This window comes from Phodopus roborovskii, unplaced genomic scaffold (assembly GCF_943737965.1).
Source record: "Phodopus roborovskii unplaced genomic scaffold, PHOROB, whole genome shotgun sequence".
NCBI lineage: Eukaryota > Metazoa > Chordata > Mammalia > Rodentia > Cricetidae > Phodopus > Phodopus roborovskii.
Window position 1 is genome coordinate 1,632,197 of NW_026125444.1, and position 20,941 is coordinate 1,653,137.

The following is a 20,941-nucleotide window of genomic DNA, read 5'->3' on the forward strand; positions in this document are numbered from 1 at the left end:
TGAGACACATGTTCTGGGGGGGGGTGTGTCTGAGTCAGTCCCATGCTGGATTCCCAGTGCTCAGTCTGGGGACTCATTAGCTTTTATCTTTTAAAGCTTGAATTAGGAAGTAGAATGAATTCAAATTATGGATTTTAGTGTTTTTCTATTTGATAGCCATGTTTCAGAATAACTGAGGCATCAGGATTGCTTTTCATGTATCAGACCAAAAAAAAAATAGGTTGAGCCAAAGATGAGAGGGTCCTGGCTGGCTTTGAACTTGTGATTCTCTTGTCTCTACCCTCTTCAGCAAATTCTACAAGTGTGTGCCACCATAACCATTAAAGTAATAATATGAATTAAAGGGCTTACTACGTGACTCACTATTACACAGAAGATTTCATGACGAGATTTCTCCTTCTTCATTTCTATATCTTTTCTTTTATCTTATATTTTACTTTGTTTTATTTTTCATGGGTGGAGGGAGATGGGTGAGATGGTAAGCATAATGTAAAAGACAGAAAGAATAAATAAAAAGGAAGCTTAAAAAAAAGACTAGGATATTTTGGAAATGCCAAGTAAAAAAGCAACCAGCGAGATAATTTAAGAACATTGTAGAAATGTTTGTGTCTCTGAGTAGTCACATTTTGGGTTACCCAGAATTTACCAGGGAAACCTGATAATATATGTATGTATGTATGTATTTATGTATGTATGATAACTTTACCTAAGTGACTACAAGCTGAATGGAAATTTAATCTCTCTATTTTGTGTGAGTAGGCTTAATCTCTATATGTATCTTTATTTGATATCATCATGCATTTGCAGAGAAATCCAATAATTATATTTTGTTGTAGTCTGTTCACTACATAACCATCATCTTGAAATATCTATGTCAAGATGCAATAACAATATGAGAGTGAAGTACTTCTAATATTAAATACACTTTAATATTTTGATCAAATCCACTGGGGAAATAAATTTGCACCATACCTGTCAGAGATGAAAAATGCTGTTTTTCTTAATTCATATTCTACTCTTTAAAAAATACTGTGTCAAATTTGTCTTCCTTAGAAGACAATATATGTATGTATGTATGTATGTATGTATGTATGTATGGGTTGGAGATGCAGCTCAGGGTACTAGAGAGCTTATCCCCTGCAGTAATGCAGTGATTTCTGACCCACGGGTATGGTGTTATGCTGTTAGTACAGGTATTACTGAATATGATTGTTGATACCCTTCACTTGGACTATATACATTACCTCTTCCTGTTTCCAGGAAGATGTCTCTAAAGTATGAATTCTGTTCTGTTGTTACCTGGGCAGGGTTGGGTGCAGGTTTCCTCCAGAACTATCTGTTTATTACCATCTACGATAAGCTCAATGTCAGTGCAGAACTCTTCATCCACCACTTTGCTGAAATCATCAGGTGAGCCATCACTCACTACACAAGAAATGTTCCGTGTCCTGGTTCCTTCTCCGCACTGGGCTTCCTGGAATGGAGGGAGAAACAGCTAATTAGAAAAGGAAAAAAATAATTCATTAGAGAGCTCATGGCTTGTAGTCATTTCTGCATCACTGATTTTGATTTATGAGTAGCTAGAGAAACATTGGAAACCACAGGGAAGAAGCCTTATAGGGCACATACTATAAAGCATACATAGTGCTTCCTAGACTAAGACAGGCAAATAAATTTTCATTAGAAGGAATCAGTCTCCAAATGATTTTAAAAGTACAGGACAAGGGTGCTTGTTCTCAAAACTAATTAAAAGATTGGGAAGTGGCTAAGACTAAATGTTGATGAGAAGAATGACCATCTCTCTAACTCAAAAATATTTCTAGAACCAAGTCTTAGCAGATCGAAAATGCCACCTTCACATAGCTTCCTGAGGTTTGATACCTGAACTTGGCATGGAGACCACTGGCCATACTGCCAACGATAGCATGGCTTCACTGGGCAAGGCTTGGACTGCTCCATCAGGGAAGGGCAGGGTCTCCCATCGCCTTGAAAGGGCTGGGTCACTGTTCGTCTCCGAATCATTTTTCCTTTAAAAATATAACATGATACAACTTTAGTGTGATGTTACGGTCATGCAGATTGATGAATATATTATTGGGAGAAAGTATCATAGATGTCTCTCTTGAGGAGACCCTGGAGCAGGCCCTCATATATTTTCACAAGGAAGATGCCTTTGTGGAGCTCACCTGATACCATTTATCACTAGAGAGGTATTTTGTTTGGTGTGGCTTGACAGCTAGGGTAATGTTAATTGTAACCCAAACCAACCTGTGAGTCCGCATGTTTGAGAGCATTCCGACCAAGAAGACCACTCTGAAAGCTGACAGTTCAAGGGGCATTCCACCATGCAGGACATGTTCATCTGCCAGTTCTTCTCCAGGCCAAGCTGAAAAAGGAGAGGCAGATACATTTGTACAGATGGGGAGACAGAACTGTGATCATTGTAGGTAGAAAAAGGGATATCAAGGGAGCAGAGAGGTGGAAGACTAAAGGATAGACGAAAGTATAGAGAGCAGTAGAGATGTGGAGACTCAGGGGAGGAGACTGGAGGGAGGCAGAGGGCCTGAGAGGAAGTGAGCAAAGACAGCATGGCGTGCAGAAGGCTACTGGAAAGACAACCATTATCCAAACTATTAAGAATATAAAATGATTCAGCCCAACAAAGTTAGGGGCTAAGGACAGAAGACAAATTCAGGGTTATACAGACTCTTATACAGCTATGTACTGTGTTAACATTTTCCATAAATAGTGAAAAAATACTGTTAACTGCTTTGCGATATTTCAAACCCCAAATATAATCCATATATAGACCTATAATTTTATCTTCCTCATATTATTTGTTTTTATGTAGACAGGTTAAACTGAATAGTCAAATGATTTTAAAGTCAAACTGCCACTTAAAACCAAAGTTAGAGTACACCGGAAAAAAAAATCAAAGAACAGTTTTGATGAGAGATATCATTCTATACATATGTTTCTCATATTGGTTAATGAATAAAACACTGTTGGCAAATAGGAAAGCAAGATAGGCAGGACTAGGAGACAGGAGGAGAGAAGAAGAAGTAGAGAGGAGATTCAAGATGGAGGACAGAGAGAGCAGAATGCAGGCCCCTCTCTCTCTGGTAGGGTAAGTCCACATGGAAATACTTAGATTAATAGAAATGGGTTAATATTTAAGACAATAAGAAACTAGTAACTATCTTACAGCTTTATTTCTAATACAGCATCTCTATGTGTTATTTGGGGCTGGTGTGGGACCAGGCCAGCAGGAAAAACCTTACTCTTCACACAGTTTGGGATCTGGGGTGTAGTTCCGTGGTAGAGTACATGGTTACTATCCAGATGTCTCCAAATTTAGTATATTGCATAGAAAAAGAATGAATGCATGAACGGATGAATGAATTGACTTTTTTGTTTGTTGATAATGGAATTTTCTATGTAGACTAGAATATCTTAAAATGTTCTTTGTAACCAATGTTGACCTGACTTTCTATCCACCTGCCTAAACTTGAATTATACATGTATCACAATGCCTGGATAGAAATGCAAGGGAATGAAGTAAACCATCTTTCTCAAAATAAATGTGGGTCCGATGCTCAATCATACCACAAGGACACTTGCTCAACAATGGTCATAGCAGCTTATAGCCAGAACTGGAAACACCCCAGATGCCCCTTAACCAAAGAATGAATAAGAAAAATATGGTACATTTACACAATGGAGTAGTACTCAGCTTTAAAAAATGATGACCTCGTGAAACTTGCAGCAAATGGATGGAACTAGAAAAAAACATTCTGAGCGAGGTAACCCAAACTCAGAAGACAAACACAGTATGCATTCAGTTGTAAGTGGGTATTAGATATAAAGCAAAGGATAACTAGATTATAATCCACAGCTCCAGAGAAGCTAGGTAACAAGGAGGACCCTAAGAGGGGCACAAGGATTGCCCAGGGAAGGAAAATCAGATGAGGTCTATTGGGTAAACTGAGGAAAGGGGTGGTAATGGAGGGGGAGGGAGGATGAGAATATGAGGGAACTAGATGGTCAATTGGGGGAGGGATGCAGTGGAAGAGCAATGAAAGATACCTTTTTTGATAATTGTTTAAATTTAAATTTGAAACAAGCTTGTTTTACATGTTAAACATGTTCCTTCACCTTTCCATTCTTCCTGATCCCCCCACCAACCCCTATCCCATCCTCTTTCTGTTCCCCAGGGAGGTAAGGCCTTCCATGGGAAGTCTTCAAATTCTGTCATATCATTTGGAGCTGGGCCTAGGTCCTCCCCCAAGTGTCTAGGATGAGAGAGTATCCCTCTATGTGGAGTGGGCTCCTAAAGACCACTCGTATAGTAGGGATAAATACTGATCTATTACCAGAGGCTCCATAGATTTCCCAGCCCTCCTAACTAATACCCACATTCAGGGAGTCTGGGTCAGTCCTATGCTGGTTTCCCAGCTGTCAGACTGGTGTCCATGAGCTCTCCCTTGTTCAGGTCAGCAGTTTCTGTGGTTTTCTCCAGCCTGGTCTTGACTCCTTTGCTCATCACTCATCCCTCTCTGCAACTGGATTCCAGGAGTTTGGCTCAGTTTCTAGCTGTGGGTGTCTGATTCTACTTCCATCAGTTACTAGATGAAGGCATATAAGGTAGTCATCAATCTCATTATTGGGGAAGGGCATTTAAGGTAGCCTGTCCACTACTGCTTAACTTGTTAGTTGGGGTCATCCTTGTAGATCTCTGGACATTTCCCTAGTGCCAGATTTTTCTTAAAACTTGTAATGACTCCCTCTATTATGGTATCTCTTGTCTTGCTCTTGTCTATTCTTTCCCCGACTCAATCTTCCTACTCCCTCATGCCCACCTCTCCCCTCCTCTTCCTCCTAGCTCTCTCTCCTCTCCCTCCATGCTCCCAATTTGCTTGGGAGATCTTGTGCCTTTCTCCTTCCCCGGGGGACTTGTGGTTGTCACTCTTCAGGTCCTCCTTGTTCCCTAGCTTTTCTGGTGGTGTGTATTGTAGGCTGGTAATCCTTTGTTCTATGTCTAAAAAACGATATATGAGTGAGTACATACTGTGTTTGTCTTTTTGTGACTGGGTTATTTTACTCAGGATTATATTTCTAGTTTCATCCATTTGCCTGTACATTTCAAGATGTCTTAATAGAGAGAGCCACTATGGGATTAGCTAGAAACCTGGTGCTAGGGAAATTCCCAAGAATCCACAAGGATGACCTCAGCTAAGATTCCTAGCAATAGTGGAGAGGATGCTCAAACTGGCATTCCCCTGTAATCAGATAGGTGAATACCCAAACTATCATCTTAGAGCCATCATCCAGACATCCATGGAACCAGACACAGAGATCTACAACCAAGCCCCAGCCCCAGCTCTAGGAATCCAGTCAAAGAGAGGGAGGTAGGAATATATGAGCAAAGGAGGTCAAAATCATGATGGAGAAATCTTCAGATACAGCTGAACCAAGCTCGTGGAAACTCATGAACTCTAAGACTGACATCTGTGGAGCTTCTATAGGACCAAACTAGGCCATCTGTATCTGGCAGACAGTTGTGAAGCTTGGACTATCTGAGGGGACCCTGGCAGTAGAACAAACCTGGTACATGAGCTAGGTTATTAGAGCCCATTCCCTGTGGTGGGATGCCACGCTTAGTCTTAATGCATGGGAGAGGGACTTATTCCTGCTCCCAACCTATTGTGTCAGAATTTGTTGGCTCCTCATGGGACCCCTTACCCATGGGGAAGAATAGAAAGAGGATGGGCTGGAGGGGATAGGAGGGGAATGGGAGGAGTGATGGGAGGGAGAATGGTGATTAGAATATAAAATGAAATTCAAAAGAATAAATATATTATAAAAATTAAAAAAAGTGGATCCTCAGAAACTGTTGAATATAAATGTTTTATATGACTTTCTTTAGTATAGTTCAGGTGTTTTGTGTGTGTGTGTGTGTGTTTGTGTGTTTGTGTGTGTGTGTGTGTGTGTGTTTGGTGTCTCATGATGATGTCATGGTGTACTATTTTATTTGCATTTTGGCTCTGTCATTGTGACTTATGTATTATAGTTTATAGAAGACAAAGTTTCAAATTCTTTCATCATACAGCCCAACCTGTTAAGTGAAGTCCAAGGTATAAATTTAGCATTAAAATGTAAAATATTAAGATTATAGCAGGAAGACAAAGTTTTATTTTTAATGGTAATTCTCAGAACTGTGAAAGCTTTTCTGTTTTACACGAAAAGAAGTTTAAACTTTTAGTGCTGTGCATATGTAACTGTGTGGTCTTGAGAGTGAATATACACTCTGCAATTAGACAAGAGACCATGAGAATGGGGCAGGAAATGCTGAAGAAAAAGAGGAAGGGAAAGGAAATCGCGGTAGAAAAGAGCAAAGGAGGTTATGGAGGCATGGAAGAGTACAAGAGGGAAAGAGCATCTGAGAAAATACGAGGAATGTCATAATGAAGCATAACACTTTGTATGCCGATACGATACGAGTATCTTCATTTGCATTTCCTTCCTGTAGTCCTTCCTTTTTTCTTTTGACACTAAGTATCTCTGTGTAGCTCTGGCTGTACTGGAATTTATTCTGCAGGTCAGGGTGGCCTTGAATGCATGGAGACATGCCTACCTCTGCCTCCTGACTGTGCCGCCACCACCCTTAATTTGTATTGTCTAATCAAATCCAGAAGATAACAAGAAATATTTTCTGATCATTGCAATTCATTTTAGCTATACTTAAATATATACTATCCAGTGTAATGATCAGATCAACATGTTTTTTTTTTTTTTTTTTTTTTTTTGGATACTATATTCCTCATCAGGCATCCCACTATAATCTACACTAGATATAGTTGATAGACTTGAGCATTTGGCATTTAAAGCTATTCCAGGCCACTAAAAATAATTAAGAAATACAGAAGGGTAGAGAGACAAATCTTGGGGTGATAGAGTGAATATGATGTGAAACATTTATGATATTCTCTAGTCATGATGGAGCATTTAACACAGATTCAAATATTACTGACTTACTTCATTAGAGAGTGTTTTGGCTTTCCATTAATTATACTTTAAATCTCTCTGTTTCTTTCTCCTGATATCTATTTCATCTTTTTACTCTGTTCCTCTGGTTTTCAATCTATTTCTCTGTCTCTCTAATCTCTCTGTCATCTAACTAAATCATCACCATTGTATACCTATGTATGTATGCATCTCTCTCTATTATCTATCTACGATCTATCTAAATCATCATCTATTCATCTATCTATGTATGCATGCAGATCATCTGCCCAAATCAATCCATCTATTCATGTGCACATATGTTTCTAAGGAAATTTTAATAATATATTTAGGTTTTAAGAATAGAAAAGAAGACACAAATACTAGGTATGAAATGAGTTAAAAAAAAAAAAAAAAACCTCAACACCAAAGGGGAAAGTATACTACATAAACGCAAGTGAATTTAACCCTAATTTTCCTCTTTGTTGGGCAGTAATGACATATTTCTTTGAGGCTATTAAGGAAGCAGCAAGAGTTACCTACTGCTGCTGAATTGAGTGCAGCGTTTGCACAGAGGTTGGTTGGTGGGTGGTCTGACCATTGTTTACAAAGACAGCACAGTGGTTTGTGGAGCCAGCTGGATTCACAGGGATGTGTAAAATGGTATGTGTGCTGTTTAATTCCCACAGAGAGTAGCTTAGATTTCCCTGAAGCCAGAATTTGCCAGGATGTTTGAATTTGAACCTGCAGTTGTGCCTGCAGAACACATGTGATATGGAGTTGTTTATAGTAGTCTTAGATGCATTGGGCTCCCCTTTCAGAGAGGTCTCATTTCATGTTCTTGTAAGGAGGGAACCTTGCCAGGCATTTATGAAAGAGACTACACTCACCACCAGCTTGTGCTAGATCACAGACCACTCTCTGGGAAGTTTGTGATTGTTGTAATCTTCACTCACAAAAGTGCTATTTAGTGGTGGCTTAAATAGCATTAGTCTAAAAACTTGAACATAACATATGAATAGGTCTACTCATGTCACAAGTTTTTAGTGGCAGGCATTTATTAGCTAAACAACTGGATGTTTTTAGAGAATCTGAAAGTCTATCCCTATAGATGGAGATATAAAGAAGTTAAAGTTCCATGCACTTGACAGTGGCACTAAGTGGGTTCAAGTAGTTCCATGGATGGCTTTCTCTTAAGAGTTAAGGCCATTGTGTTCCAGATCTATTAAATCTCTTAATTTGGTCTGATAATAACCCTATAGATCTCAGAAGCACAGAGAGCCAAACGACGGGGACACCACTGCCTCTTTGGTTTGGAGATCAGATAAAACTCACTAAAAGATTCAGCTTCTTGAAAAGAAAGGTCAATGCCATGTTTCCCTACTGCTCAGAAGGTCATAGATAAGGTGATGGCATTACTTTCATCTACCGATTAACTATAAACTACATTCAAGACTTCATTTCTTCCCTAGAACATTAAGTTTTCTTATCCAGACATGAGACCTAAGTACTTAGATTCTCACAGCTGGCTATCAGATCTTAATATCAAAATCTGCTATGAAACTGCATGTGACCAATGTTTAGCAATAGAAAGAATAAATGATGGATCTTGGCAGGTGTCCAAACTCTGCATCCAATTCACCTCAAATTACAAAAGATGATGAGTGGGTCTGATTAAGATTTATTGCCTTTATTCACCTTGATTGCTTATTGTTTCCTAAGCATTTCTTCTAGAATGGGCTAATTAGCATACCTTTGGGCTCCATGCAGAACAAAATACAGGAAATTATCTGTGGAAATCAGTCGTGTGGATACTGTCTCTATTCAAGAGGGCACTAGACAGGCTGTGAAAACAGCTGTTGACCATGCACTGTGTGGAGCTTACGTCACGCGGCTCCATGTGAATTTAAATTGTCAGGAAAGAATTTCCTAGGGAGACTTAACACAGCACTCACCCACCTCTTCACAATATTTCAGGTCAACGGACTTGCCATCACTTCGAACACAGTCCAACATCCTTGTTTTAATGCCATTTCCACAAACTGCCTTCTCACTCAGCTGACACGTGCTCCAGTCTGAACAGAAAAGACCCGTCAGAACAGAAGGCGATGCACAAACAGATTTCAGAGGAAACTCTGATGACCCGAATCCCATACCTGATTCCCAGCTGCTTTTCCTAAGCCCCACAATCAATCATCCCCCATACAGAGCATGTGGGTCCCAGAGTTGAACACATTAGGCAGTCAAATGGAATTGCTGGGGTTGCACATAGCGGTGGGGATTATTTTTTAAGTCAGGTGTCTACTTGACAATCTCGACAGCTAGCTATTTAGTGATATCGTAAAATCGGCTTTGCTCTATAGATCAATACCATTTCAAATGGTTTTTTTTTTTCTCAAGGAGTAGAATTTAAAAATTTGCTATTATGCCTCTTTTAGCAAATTTTAGCATAATTTTAAGGGATGGTACTCTATGTAGTTATATTAATACCATATAGTTAATTTATTTCCTTAAGTCTGAGTGTTTTTTAAAATGCAAACTCATTTATTTCCAAAATAACTTCAGCATATTTATTAAATTCTCTTATTTTGTATCTTTTCCAAAAATCACTTTCATCTTTCTCCAGGCTAGGAAACATATTCTAGAGAACTTTGATTTCCTTTGTGTCATCAAAACAAAATTGGAGAGAAAACTAAGAAACAGAAGCCAATGTGACTGTGATGTCTCTGTTTGCAATTTCTTGATCTTGCTTCAATGTGGAAATTACTTGGGAAAAATCCAACTTTGCTTTGATGTTGTACCTAACCAAAGGAACCAATGAAATATTTTTGATGTGAAGCTTAGATAATACTAAATAAAATGGAGGAAACAAATGTAATTTATTACAAATCTACTTTTTTTGAATATTTATTTATTTTTTATAGTGCATTTTAAAATTATTATTTTCTTTTCTTATTTTACATATCAATCCCAGTTCCCTCTCCCTCCAATACTCCCATGTCCCCTAACACCCTCCTCCCATCCCATTCCCTACCCACTCCACAGGGAGGATGAGGACTTCCAGGAGGGATCATCAAAATCTTTTAAGTCATTTGGAGTAGGGCCTAGGCCCACCCTCCTGCCTCTAGGTTAAGGGATTTTCCCTTCATGAGGAATGTTCTCCCAGAGTTTTTTAATGCACCAGGGATACATCCTGGTTCCACTGTCAAAGGTCCCATAGACTGCACAAGCCTTTTAATTAAGACCTATGTTCAGGGGGTCTGGGTTGGTCCAATCCTGGTTTCTCAGCTATCAGTCTGGGGTCCATGAGCTCCCCCTTGTTCAGGTCTGCTGTCTCTGTGGGTTTCTGTAGTCTTAGCCATCAGGCAAATGCAAATACGGCAACTCTGAGATACCATCTTACTCCTGTCAGAATGGCTAAAATCAGAAACATCAATGACAGTTTATGCTGGAGAGGATATAGAGAGAGGGGAACACTCCTCCACTGCTGGTGGGAGTACAAACTTGTACAGCCACTTTGGAGATCAGTATTGTGGTTCCTCAGAAAAATGGGAAATAGTCTACCACAGGACCCAGATAATTCCACTCTTAGGCATATACCCAAATGATCCACATCCATGCCACAAAGACATCTTTTCAGCTATGTTCATACCAACATTATTTATAATAGCTAGAATCTGGAAGTAACCTAGATGCCCTTCAACTGAAAAATGGATAAAGAAGATGTGGTACATTTACACAATGAAATCCACTCAGCGGGAAAAAAAATGGAATCTTGAAATTCACAGTCAAATGGATGGAACTTGAAGAAACCATCCTGAGTGAGAGCCTTCATCTAGTAGCTGATGGAAACAGAAGCAGACACCCACAGCAAACTCCTTGAATCCAGTTGCGAGAAGGAGTAATAAGCAAAGTGGTCAAGACCAGACTACAGAAACCCGTAGAGACAGTTGAATATTTATTTTTAAGATGAGAGAATTTTACATCATGCTAATGTTATTCATAAATGTCCTTGCACCCCAAAAACTATTTATGTAGATGTTATAACTAACATCGGCTAAAAAGGAAAGTAGAGTTGCACCTTCCCAAAGTGGGAGAAGGTTTTAAATCGGTTTATCTGGAATATTTATCACATAATTCAAAATATAAAACAGATTACTACTTCTTCCTGTCATTATTGCTCAGAGTGTAAACTGTGTCTCCAAATGGCACACAGTGTAGCTAGTCTAAGCAGATGAGACTGTCTGGAGCTTATTTATATGTGACTCTCTGAAGATATGATGGAGTGCTTACCTGTGACATTGTAGTCATAGTGGTAGCAGTTTTTGTTCAGATTACAGGGTTCTTCCTCCACAGCATTGGGGCAGGCTCTTCCTTCATCAGCAGGCTGTCTGATGGGTTCAGCTGACCTTTGCCGGGAACCACTTGGGTTGCAAGGCTTACAAAAAACAGTACCATTTTTTTAAAGAAGGATAAGCTCAGCCATACAACAGCTAATGTGTTACTGGAGCTGGCATTAGAGCACCCAATTTATTGGCTAATTTGAACAAGTCAGTTAATCTCATTATGTTTCAGAGTTCCCATATGCAAAATGTTGGCATTGACTAAGAGTCTGATGTGCCTTCCTGGCCAGAAGATGCTTAAGTCATTTTATTACATCTATATAAACACGTTCATCATATGTCCATATTCAGTAACAAAGAATGTTAGTTCCCATATGCTGTAATGATTTGATGTATATGCATAAAAGTGTATGTATGTGTATACATGTTTACACTCATGTGTGTGTATATGTGTATCAATTGGCAAACTATTTGAGTGGTGACTTCAAATAATTATATAGGTATTAATTGCCTTTATTTTTCTAATGCTCATCCTCACATAAACAATTTAATATCTATAGAGTGGCTGGCTATTTTCATATTGGTGTATCTTTCTGAAAACATCTGGCTTCTTAGAAAAGGAAAGGACAAATATTTTGGGTTTCTTAGGCCTTAAGTAGTTATTGCCTTGTCCTTTGCTCTCTTTGGTCAAACCACTGAAGGAATACTTACTGTATTTAGAGAATGCTAATTGTTTAAAGGTCCTGCTACCATATCCAGTGTGCGTACATTGAACAATTTCTGTTTTCTATACTGTATATTCTTTGAACCATGGTTTTTCCACACATGGTAAATGCTTTGCATTTGTTTATAGATGTTATAGGTGATAAAACAAGGTAACTTATAAGTCCAAAATGCACACTTATTCAACTAGTTAAATTTTAGTTTCACCTCAAAATTTCTTTTGGCAAATGCTCAAGAAAACAAAATATATTTCACAAACTCTTGTCACACATGGTGGAACTCAATATTTTTCTAAAATGTTTACTTATGGATATTTAAAACAGAGCCCAGATGGACAGAGTTCCTATTCATTGTTACTGGCATCCCTGCTAAGGAATTTACAAAGTAGCCCAAGTTCAACAGCCTCCTTTTTATATAAGCTGAATGTTCTTCTAAAGGAATCTCAGATGATAAGTATTTCATCAGTGTAAACAGAATTAGACACCATAGAATGTAGTTCAACTGCAGAATTAGAACAGAGATTCATTTGCAGACCCTTATGAAGTGTGGAGCCTTCACTTTTCTTTCAATATCTATTGAAATGATATATTGGGCCTGTTTTGTTTCTGAACAGTCAATTGGTTTCCAGCTTGCATTTTAACAGGGACAAAAAGTCAAATCTCCTTGGAAAGCACAGACTATAAGCATGGCTGAAGCTGTCCTTCACTGTAACTCAAGGAATTTAACATTAGGTGTATCTTTCCTTTTTTTTTTTTTTTTTTATATTGCTTTTCACAACTGTGCAGGGCTAACCTAACTATGCCGGGTAGTTTTATGGCAACTTGACATAGACTAGCATTGTCTGAGAAGAGGGAACCACCAAGTAAGACAATGTTTCCATAATGAGCTATAGGCAAGCCAGTAGAGGTTTTCTTAATTAAATTAATCAAACAATTAAATAAAATTAATTATTTAATTAATAATTACATAATTACATAAATTAATTAAATTAAGGGTCCAGGCCATTGTTGGCGGTGTGGTACTTAGCTTGTACTCCTGGGTTCTATATGAAAACAGGATGAGCAAGCAAGAAAGGGGGAGAAAGCCAGAAAGAAGTACTCCATCATGGTCTCTGCATGAGCCCCTGCCTCCAGGTTCCTGTCATTCATGAGTTCTTGCTCTCACTGCTTTTGATGGTAAACTGGAAGTATGGAAGTGTGAGTAAAATAAACCCTATACTTCCCAAGCTCCTTTTGTCATGATCGTTCATCATAGCAACAGTAACTCTGAGATGCTACTTTCCTATTGTTTCAAGTGATTCCCTTCCTCTAGCTGGGTGGTAGGGTTTTGACTCTTACTGAAATCCACAGATTTGTCAAGTTTGAACTCATTTGGTTTTCTAGGAGTCAAGAAGCAGACTATGTATGACTGTCGGGCTGTGAAGGCTGTTTTTGTTGTCAATTTGACAACAACTAAAATCTAAATGGCTGGGCACATCAGTGAGAAATTTTCCTTAATTAAATAATTTGAAGTGAGAAAATACACCTTTAATCCAGATCTTGGAAATTGGAAGATACACTTTTAATACATACTTGTTTTTTGAGGTGAGATCTGCCCTTAATATGGACCACACCTTTTGTTGGTAGGCTATATAAAGGACCTGGAAGAGGGATGGTCTCTGCTGGCTCGACCTTGCTCTCACTAGCAAGTTCACTCCTTAGAGCCTACTTTGGGATTCTGGAATATTCTGAAGACCAGCTGAGACATTCAGCCTCTTGGAATGAGCAGTCCTTCAGTTGATGTTAGCCATTGTTGGATTAGCTGGACCACATCCCGTAAGACACTCTGATAAATCTCCCTTCCCTACTTAATATATAAACTGTATAACTTCTGTTCTTCTAGGGAACCCTGACTAATACACAGATGAACTTACTTTATAAGGGAAATAACATTCCAAGTCCCCTCTTGAGATAGACACTAATAAGAAGTAGTTCTAAGAAGAGATGTTCAGGAAGAGTGCTGTTTTGGCACATGATCTTTTCCTTCATATGGAAATAGTGGATTCCACAGATGAATTCAAATCACCACAGATTCTGTTACAAACTTGTCCTCTTATAAAATAGAGGCTGCTGAACTCAGGCTGATTTTATATTCATCAACAGGGATTCTAAAGGCAGGTTCACTGAACAGAAACTACAACCACTTGGATTCTGTTTTAAATGTCCACAAACAATCATCTAAGAAGAATATTTCATGTCTCACCATGTGTAACCTTCTTCCTCTTCAATTTCTTCCTCAGGATCTTTCACTTTCTAGTGTAAGCATTCCTGGTGTGGCATTCTCTGCTGTTTACATTAAAAGATTTGAAGCAAGGGATAGCAATCTAACACCATTAAAGAAACTTCACTAGAGTTTCATTCCTTCCTCACTTTCCATAAAGGAAATCTTTATGACCACTGCAGAATTTAACATTCTGTGTAATCTGTGAGGCCAGCTGAAGGCATCATGTGCTGGTTTAGGAGCACATTTGAAAAGGAGCAAAGGGTTTGCAAGAAGTCAAGATGTTGGAAAAACACTGCTGAATTTACATGACTTACTCATCCAAGGAAGTAGCAAAGAAAGCTCACCTCACTTTTCAAGCTTGGATCACAAAGAGATTTTTTTCCAATGAGATTATTTTTCTTAAACCTTCAAAAATTAAGCAAACTCCATTTTACCCAAATGGATCATAATCTCACCAAAGCACATTGGGTCCATGGTCCCCACTCAGATATCACACAATCCTCAGGGCACGGTAGTTTACACTCTCTAGAGCCCAGGGGCATATCTTCTGGGTCGCATAGGTAATCCTCCACATGTTCAGAAGGGCCATCTGCTGTATTCTGCATGCATCTAAACAAAAGCAAGCATATCAGCAAAGTAACCAGGACATTTAGAATGGCAGCCAATACACAGGATGGGTAGTTCTCATTAAGACACCATCTGATGAATAACCTTCTCCCAAAGTGAAGAATAAGAAACCATGCCTCTCTAAATATAGCTTGTACTCCTTTAAGATTAAAAAAAAAGTATGCTCAGATGCTCACTCATAGTATTTTAATAAGATAGCTTCCATGCATTGGCAAATGCTATCATGTTTCTTTGCAAGGGAAGTGGTTTTTACATTTGAAAAATGATCCGAAGACATTCTCAGAGAAGATACAGTTGACTCATAGGTGATGGAGGTTTAGGTACAGTGCAATATTCACACAAAACGCTTCATAAGGTGAATTCCAAGATAAGGCAATTATCAGTTTATCATTTAAAAGCCATTTTAGCTGCCAGCAAGATGACTCGGTGAGGAAAGCCATTTGGAATCAAACCTGATGACTAGATTCCAGTTCTTAGAATTCACATTATAGGAAAGAAAACTAATTCCTGCAAATTATCCTCTACAAGGGCCCAACATATGTGTGTGTGTGTGTGTGTGTGTGTGTGTGTAAGACCTGAGTGTGATGTGTGTGTGTATAAGACATGTGAAATGTGTGTGTGTGAGAGTATGCATATGTTTGGTTGTGTGTGTGTATGTGAGACTTGTGTGGTATGTGTATTCTTCTGTGTGTGGTGTGTGTATGCATCTGTGTGTGCTTTCCAGTGTGGTTGTGTATTTGTGTGAGATGTGTGAGTGTGTATGACTGTGCATGTGTGTGACAGACTTGTGTGTAAGAGAGATGGTACATGAGATGTGTGAATGTATGTCTGTATGTGTTTGTGTGTGTGTGTATGTGTGTGTGAGTGACGTGTGTTTGTGTGTGTGTGGTTATGCTTGTGTAAAAAAATAAAGTAAAATAGTTTTAAAATCCATTAAAAAGGCAATTTCAGTTTCCCATCTGCTAACTTCTAAAGAAAGCCAGAAACCAAAAGAAAAGTATAAATAAAACAGCACAACTTCTCTAAGTGTGGTTATTTGGACCTTCTATCTTGATTTTTTTCTTGTTAGTTTTCATTTTATTAGAACAAATTTAAAACTTAGTTCATACTATTCTATTATGAACAGTTAAGAATTACTCTTTACTGATCTCTTGAGAAGGTAATTAATATGGTTTCCCTTTGCCTTAGTTAATAATCTCTCTGTGAACTTTAACAGTAGGAGAGAACACCTTGATCCTTAATCTATAATGTAGAAAAGGTCAACTAAATTAATGGGTTTTGGAAGGGAGCTGCCTTTGGGAAGCTGAAAATGAAGATGGGCTCTTAAACCTCCTGGGCCATGAATTAGTAGTCGGTTGAGATATGCCACAGTTATATGCCTGACATCCCATCTTTGCTCAGAGATTTCCAGGAGGAAGGACACTGTGTCTTTAAAAAATACTCTGAAAGATTACTGTTTATATTGATACCAAATTTAAGAAAATATTTCTTTTAAGTGAGACATTGAAAGCTTGGGAAACTGTTGATAATTGTATCTTGACTGGGCATGAAATCTGAAAAAAAAAAAAAAACTACATAAATACCGATCCTTATGATTTTTTGAAAAATCATACACAAAAATAAATCAGCAGGTACTTTGTGATTTAATTGTTGAAAAATTAATTAGAAATTTATTTAAAAGGGTTTTTAGTTATGTAGGAAAAGTCCTATCTTTAGTACCATTCTAAAAATATTCTTTTGACAGTGGCCTGGCAAAGACATGGATAGGGCAAGCAGTTTCACACTCAAAGTGTGGAATTGATGCTAAGATCACATTCTTAGCAGATACTGATTTAGCACACAGGATTAACTTGTAAAATTGCCTATTGATCCAAGTTAAGAACAAATGTCCAATATTCTGATAGGTAGCTACATACATACAAGTTTATTTTTAAAGGATTTTATCTTTTTAAATTTTGTATTCTATAAATCACACAAAACTCAGAATGAAAAATAAACTGCAAATCAACCTCTCAGAGGTAACTTCTCTTAGCAGACTTGATTTATTTTAAAATGAATTATTATTTTAAAACATATTTCCATTTCATAAGATAGGAATAAATTTTACCAACCAAGATGTGTATTTGTTTTATTTGAATGAACATTTCTTTCTACTTAAAATTCAGAATAAATGTTTGGATCGAGCTTAAGCCCAAATAAATATATTTTACATTTGTTTCCTTCTTTGCCTTGGCCTTTCTATTTTTTCTAGAGAGCAATCTAGTTCTTTGGGAAGACTGAAGTATATTAGGAACATCAACTGCAAGACCACTTTGGAGGTAACAGACTCATAACATGTAGGTGAATACAGGGTGTCTGTATCAATAAAACACTGCAGCTGCAGAAACAGCAACTAAAACTGCTTCTTTTTATTTCTATTGTCATTGTGTGCATAACATTGTGAAAACAAAAAAATGTCATTGACAGCATGCCCTTTCTTTGTCTAGCATCCTTGAGATCATGGCTTGATTCCTAGCACTAGGGGAAGGGAAGAAAAGAAAGAAGGAAGGAAAGGAAAAAGAGGAGAAGCAAGGAGGGCGGAAGGAGGATGGAAGAAAAATGGCAGGCAGGCAGGAAGCAGGGGAGGAAGGAATTCCTGTTAGGAAGAACCACTTCCACTTTTCACACTGAGAAAGATTGAAATCAGGCAAATACAAACCTGTCCTTTTATAGACTCATCTATTTTGAAATGTCAGTCCACATTTGTACACAGGCAGGCCATACTGACCCTAATTATCAGAGGATAGAGTACCACTCAATTAGGAAGAAACAGGCACATTATTACGTGAGCTGAGATCACGATCAATAGTGACCCTTCTCTCTATTGCATCAACCTCAATACATAAGTTGATCTGAAAAGTTACTTTGTTTCAAATGTGTTTGGAAACATTGAAAAATAACTATCTACAAAGCAAAAAGAAGCATGTACACAAGAGTTGAAGGAAAAGTGTAATGCACATTCTTGCATTATTATTTTCCACTAACAAAATAGCAACCTACCCAAAGTTTTCACATAAGGATATGATTTTGTATGTTTGGAGTTAAAAGTTTTAAATTAGAAGTAGAAGTGTAGAGAACATGAACTCTTTTTTCTTTTTCATTTCCTATCTACTTATTGCCTTCTTTCCTATCTTCATCTTTAGCCTACCTTTATTATGGTCCATAGAAATTGTAAGTGGGTCTTTGAGACAAATAGAAAGTGTTTTTTTTTTAAATCAGAAACAAATTTATACATATTTACATATTTAACATGCAAAATGTAAAATGTAAAGTTTATGATATTAACATTAACTGAACAAAAACTTTCTACAAAAATAGATTGTGACACTATTACATAATTCTAAAACTCAAGATAAATTATAGATGAGAATGAACTGATGCCAAATTCTGCATTTATTATTACAATTATACTTTAGACCCTTTGGATGACAGGAATGTTCCACATCAGTGCTGTCCAATAGAACAGCCACATGTGTCAGTTGAGAAATTGAAATTATGAGTAGTGAGAATGAAGGAAGGCATTCAACACTTTATTAGTTAAATGTGAAATTGAAATATCCATACATGACCAGTACTCTATCACACAAGATAACTACATTTGAATAAGTGAGAGGCAATAGCTAACTACAGGCTCAAGAGAAGGCTTCCTGAAGGAGATGAGGGTTTTCAAATGCTAGCCAGGTTGACAGAAAGGAGCAGGAAGTCAAGAAGGGGTATTTGGAAATGTGTATTTGCAAACTATATTTGTCCTTTCTGCTAGGGAAAATGGCTTAGAAAGTCAGAGTGCTTGCCACATAAGCCTGAGGACCTGGGTTCAATTTCCATCACTCATGTGACAAACATAGTAGGCTCTACAGCACCAAACCTAGCACTGAGGATAGGTATTATCTATCCCTGGGACTCCAAGAGACCCTAACTCAAAAAATAAGGCCAGCAATGAATGAGATAAACATCCAGTGTTAATCTCTGACCTCAACACACACAAATGAACATATACAAAAAAAAAACCCCAAACAAACAAACAAACAAACAAAAAACCAACAAACATGTGCACAAAAGAAGCATGTTTGGCTTTTAAGAAGCCTCTGAGGTTTAACATCCACACCTATAATGTTTGCTTTCAACATGTATTTCCAATGGTCAGCCCTGATAACATACATACCACTTACAAGTAACATACAGGCCTAGAGGATGTATTTATATTAAGGAATCTATATTTCAATCTTTATCTGTATAACCATACATGTATGTAACAGCAATTAATGAAAATGTAGGCCATGCATTTTCAAAAAAGCAAGGGGTGATATTAGGGGCACTTCTAGAGGGAGAAAGGAAGGGGGGATATAATAATAATCTCAAAAATAAAAATGCAACTTTTAAGAAGTATTATAAAGTGGAGCTTTTAAAGTCACAAACTAGAATACATAAACTTCCTCTTGAGGTGCCCACAATCCCTAAAACCAAAACTAACAAAAGTTTCAGTACAATGAAATTGGGAGATGATTGTCATGCTGCCTCTCTGTCATTCTGCTTGGTCTTACCTCACTTTACGGGTCTGCACACCTTCTCCACAGTTATCTCGCATGTTCACAAAGGTCACCTTGCAGACACTCCATGGCTCTGTGACCCATATGTACTGGTTGCAGTCACTGTGGCATGGTACGACTTCATACACCTGAAACACACATCTGCTAATCTCAGGCAGTGGAATGAGAGAGGGGTGGGTGGATGGAAGACACCTGTATCATCACAGTCAGTATTCCATCAGTTCTGTTTTTATTCCTCCCCCTTATTGTTCATACTCTCAAGTAGTAAGAAAGATCCAGTATAGTAAAGAGAGAGAAGGTGGGTTGAGCTGCATTCTCTGTTTTCACACAGTGGGTATAGATCTAATCCACTGGGCCAGATTCAAAATGTATTTTCATAAACTGGCATTTAGCACATTATTTTATGATCTTCTGGACTGTTTAGTTTGTTAAAGGTTTTATGTGCCTTTATTCCTTAGCTTAGGGCACTCATATCCTAAATACTTGGTGGAGATTTGTCAAATGAATGAATGAACGAATGAATGAAGACTATGGTAAAAATATCTGTTTTCCAAATAAATATAGTTTAGCCAGCTTTACATATAAATGTGTATAGTTGTAAGAATTACATTTTTTCATATAAGAAACTAAAATGATAAACAAATAATCTTTAAGACTAATTCTCAATCACTTGAGGTATGGAAATATTGTTCTAAATTAGCTTTACATGATATATAGCTATAGATACAACTGTTAGAATTCAAGACAACACAGAACACAGCCAGCTATTTGTGGCTATTTCTCACAAAGCTTTCAAGTGTATTATGTTTGTTTCAGGAATTCTGGAACAATGAAGCAATAATGGTGTTTTCCAATGAGAAAAATAAGTAAAAGAAATAAATGGACCACAATCTACTGCAACCAAATATACAAATCATTAGATGAAAATATTTAAAAACATTTTCATAACATGTAAAAATCCAATTTTGTTTCCTTCTTCACACTCTTTCACATACAAAATGGTTTATGTAATAAGTTCCAGGAAACAGATTTAAACAGTCCTTGGGAGCTATTTTTCACATTTGGAGGACTAAAAAACCAAAAAAAAAAAAAAAAAAAAAAAAAGGCAGAACTACCCTAAATAAGAGTAAAACATCTGCAGTGTTCGAATAGGACTGTAGTTAATGCCACAGCCAGCATAGTTAAGAGGTTTCTTAAAACAGTACTATTATCACATGGCTAAACATCACCCACCACTCCAAGGGAATGGAAGAATTGAAATGAAGGGGACCTGCTGCTATTCCTAATCCTTTGATAGAAGGACCATTATTCCTCTTTTGTTGGGGTAAATGCAAATTATTTCATAGGCATTTCCAAATAACCATTTTCAGCCCACCCTGTCTCTCTCCTTCAAGCATA

The 20,941-nt window shown here is 37.7% G+C and overlaps 1 protein-coding gene across 1 annotated transcript in view; it reads right to left on the minus strand.

The window, feature by feature from the left end:
- Window positions 1–20,941, minus strand: part of Thsd7a (thrombospondin type 1 domain containing 7A) — a 373,759-nt gene that overhangs the window by 12,809 nt on the left and 340,009 nt on the right. Inside the window, exons 16-22 of the mRNA XM_051175692.1 lie at window positions 19,538–19,671; window positions 14,786–14,939; window positions 11,296–11,440; window positions 8,962–9,077; window positions 2,269–2,386; window positions 1,882–2,027; window positions 1,300–1,474 (exon numbers count right to left, since the gene is read on the minus strand). Coding sequence (XP_051031649.1) covers window positions 1,300–1,474; window positions 1,882–2,027; window positions 2,269–2,386; window positions 8,962–9,077; window positions 11,296–11,440; window positions 14,786–14,939; window positions 19,538–19,671 — 988 coding nt within the window. The remainder of the gene's footprint in view (window positions 1–1,299; window positions 1,475–1,881; window positions 2,028–2,268; window positions 2,387–8,961; window positions 9,078–11,295; window positions 11,441–14,785; window positions 14,940–19,537; window positions 19,672–20,941) is intronic.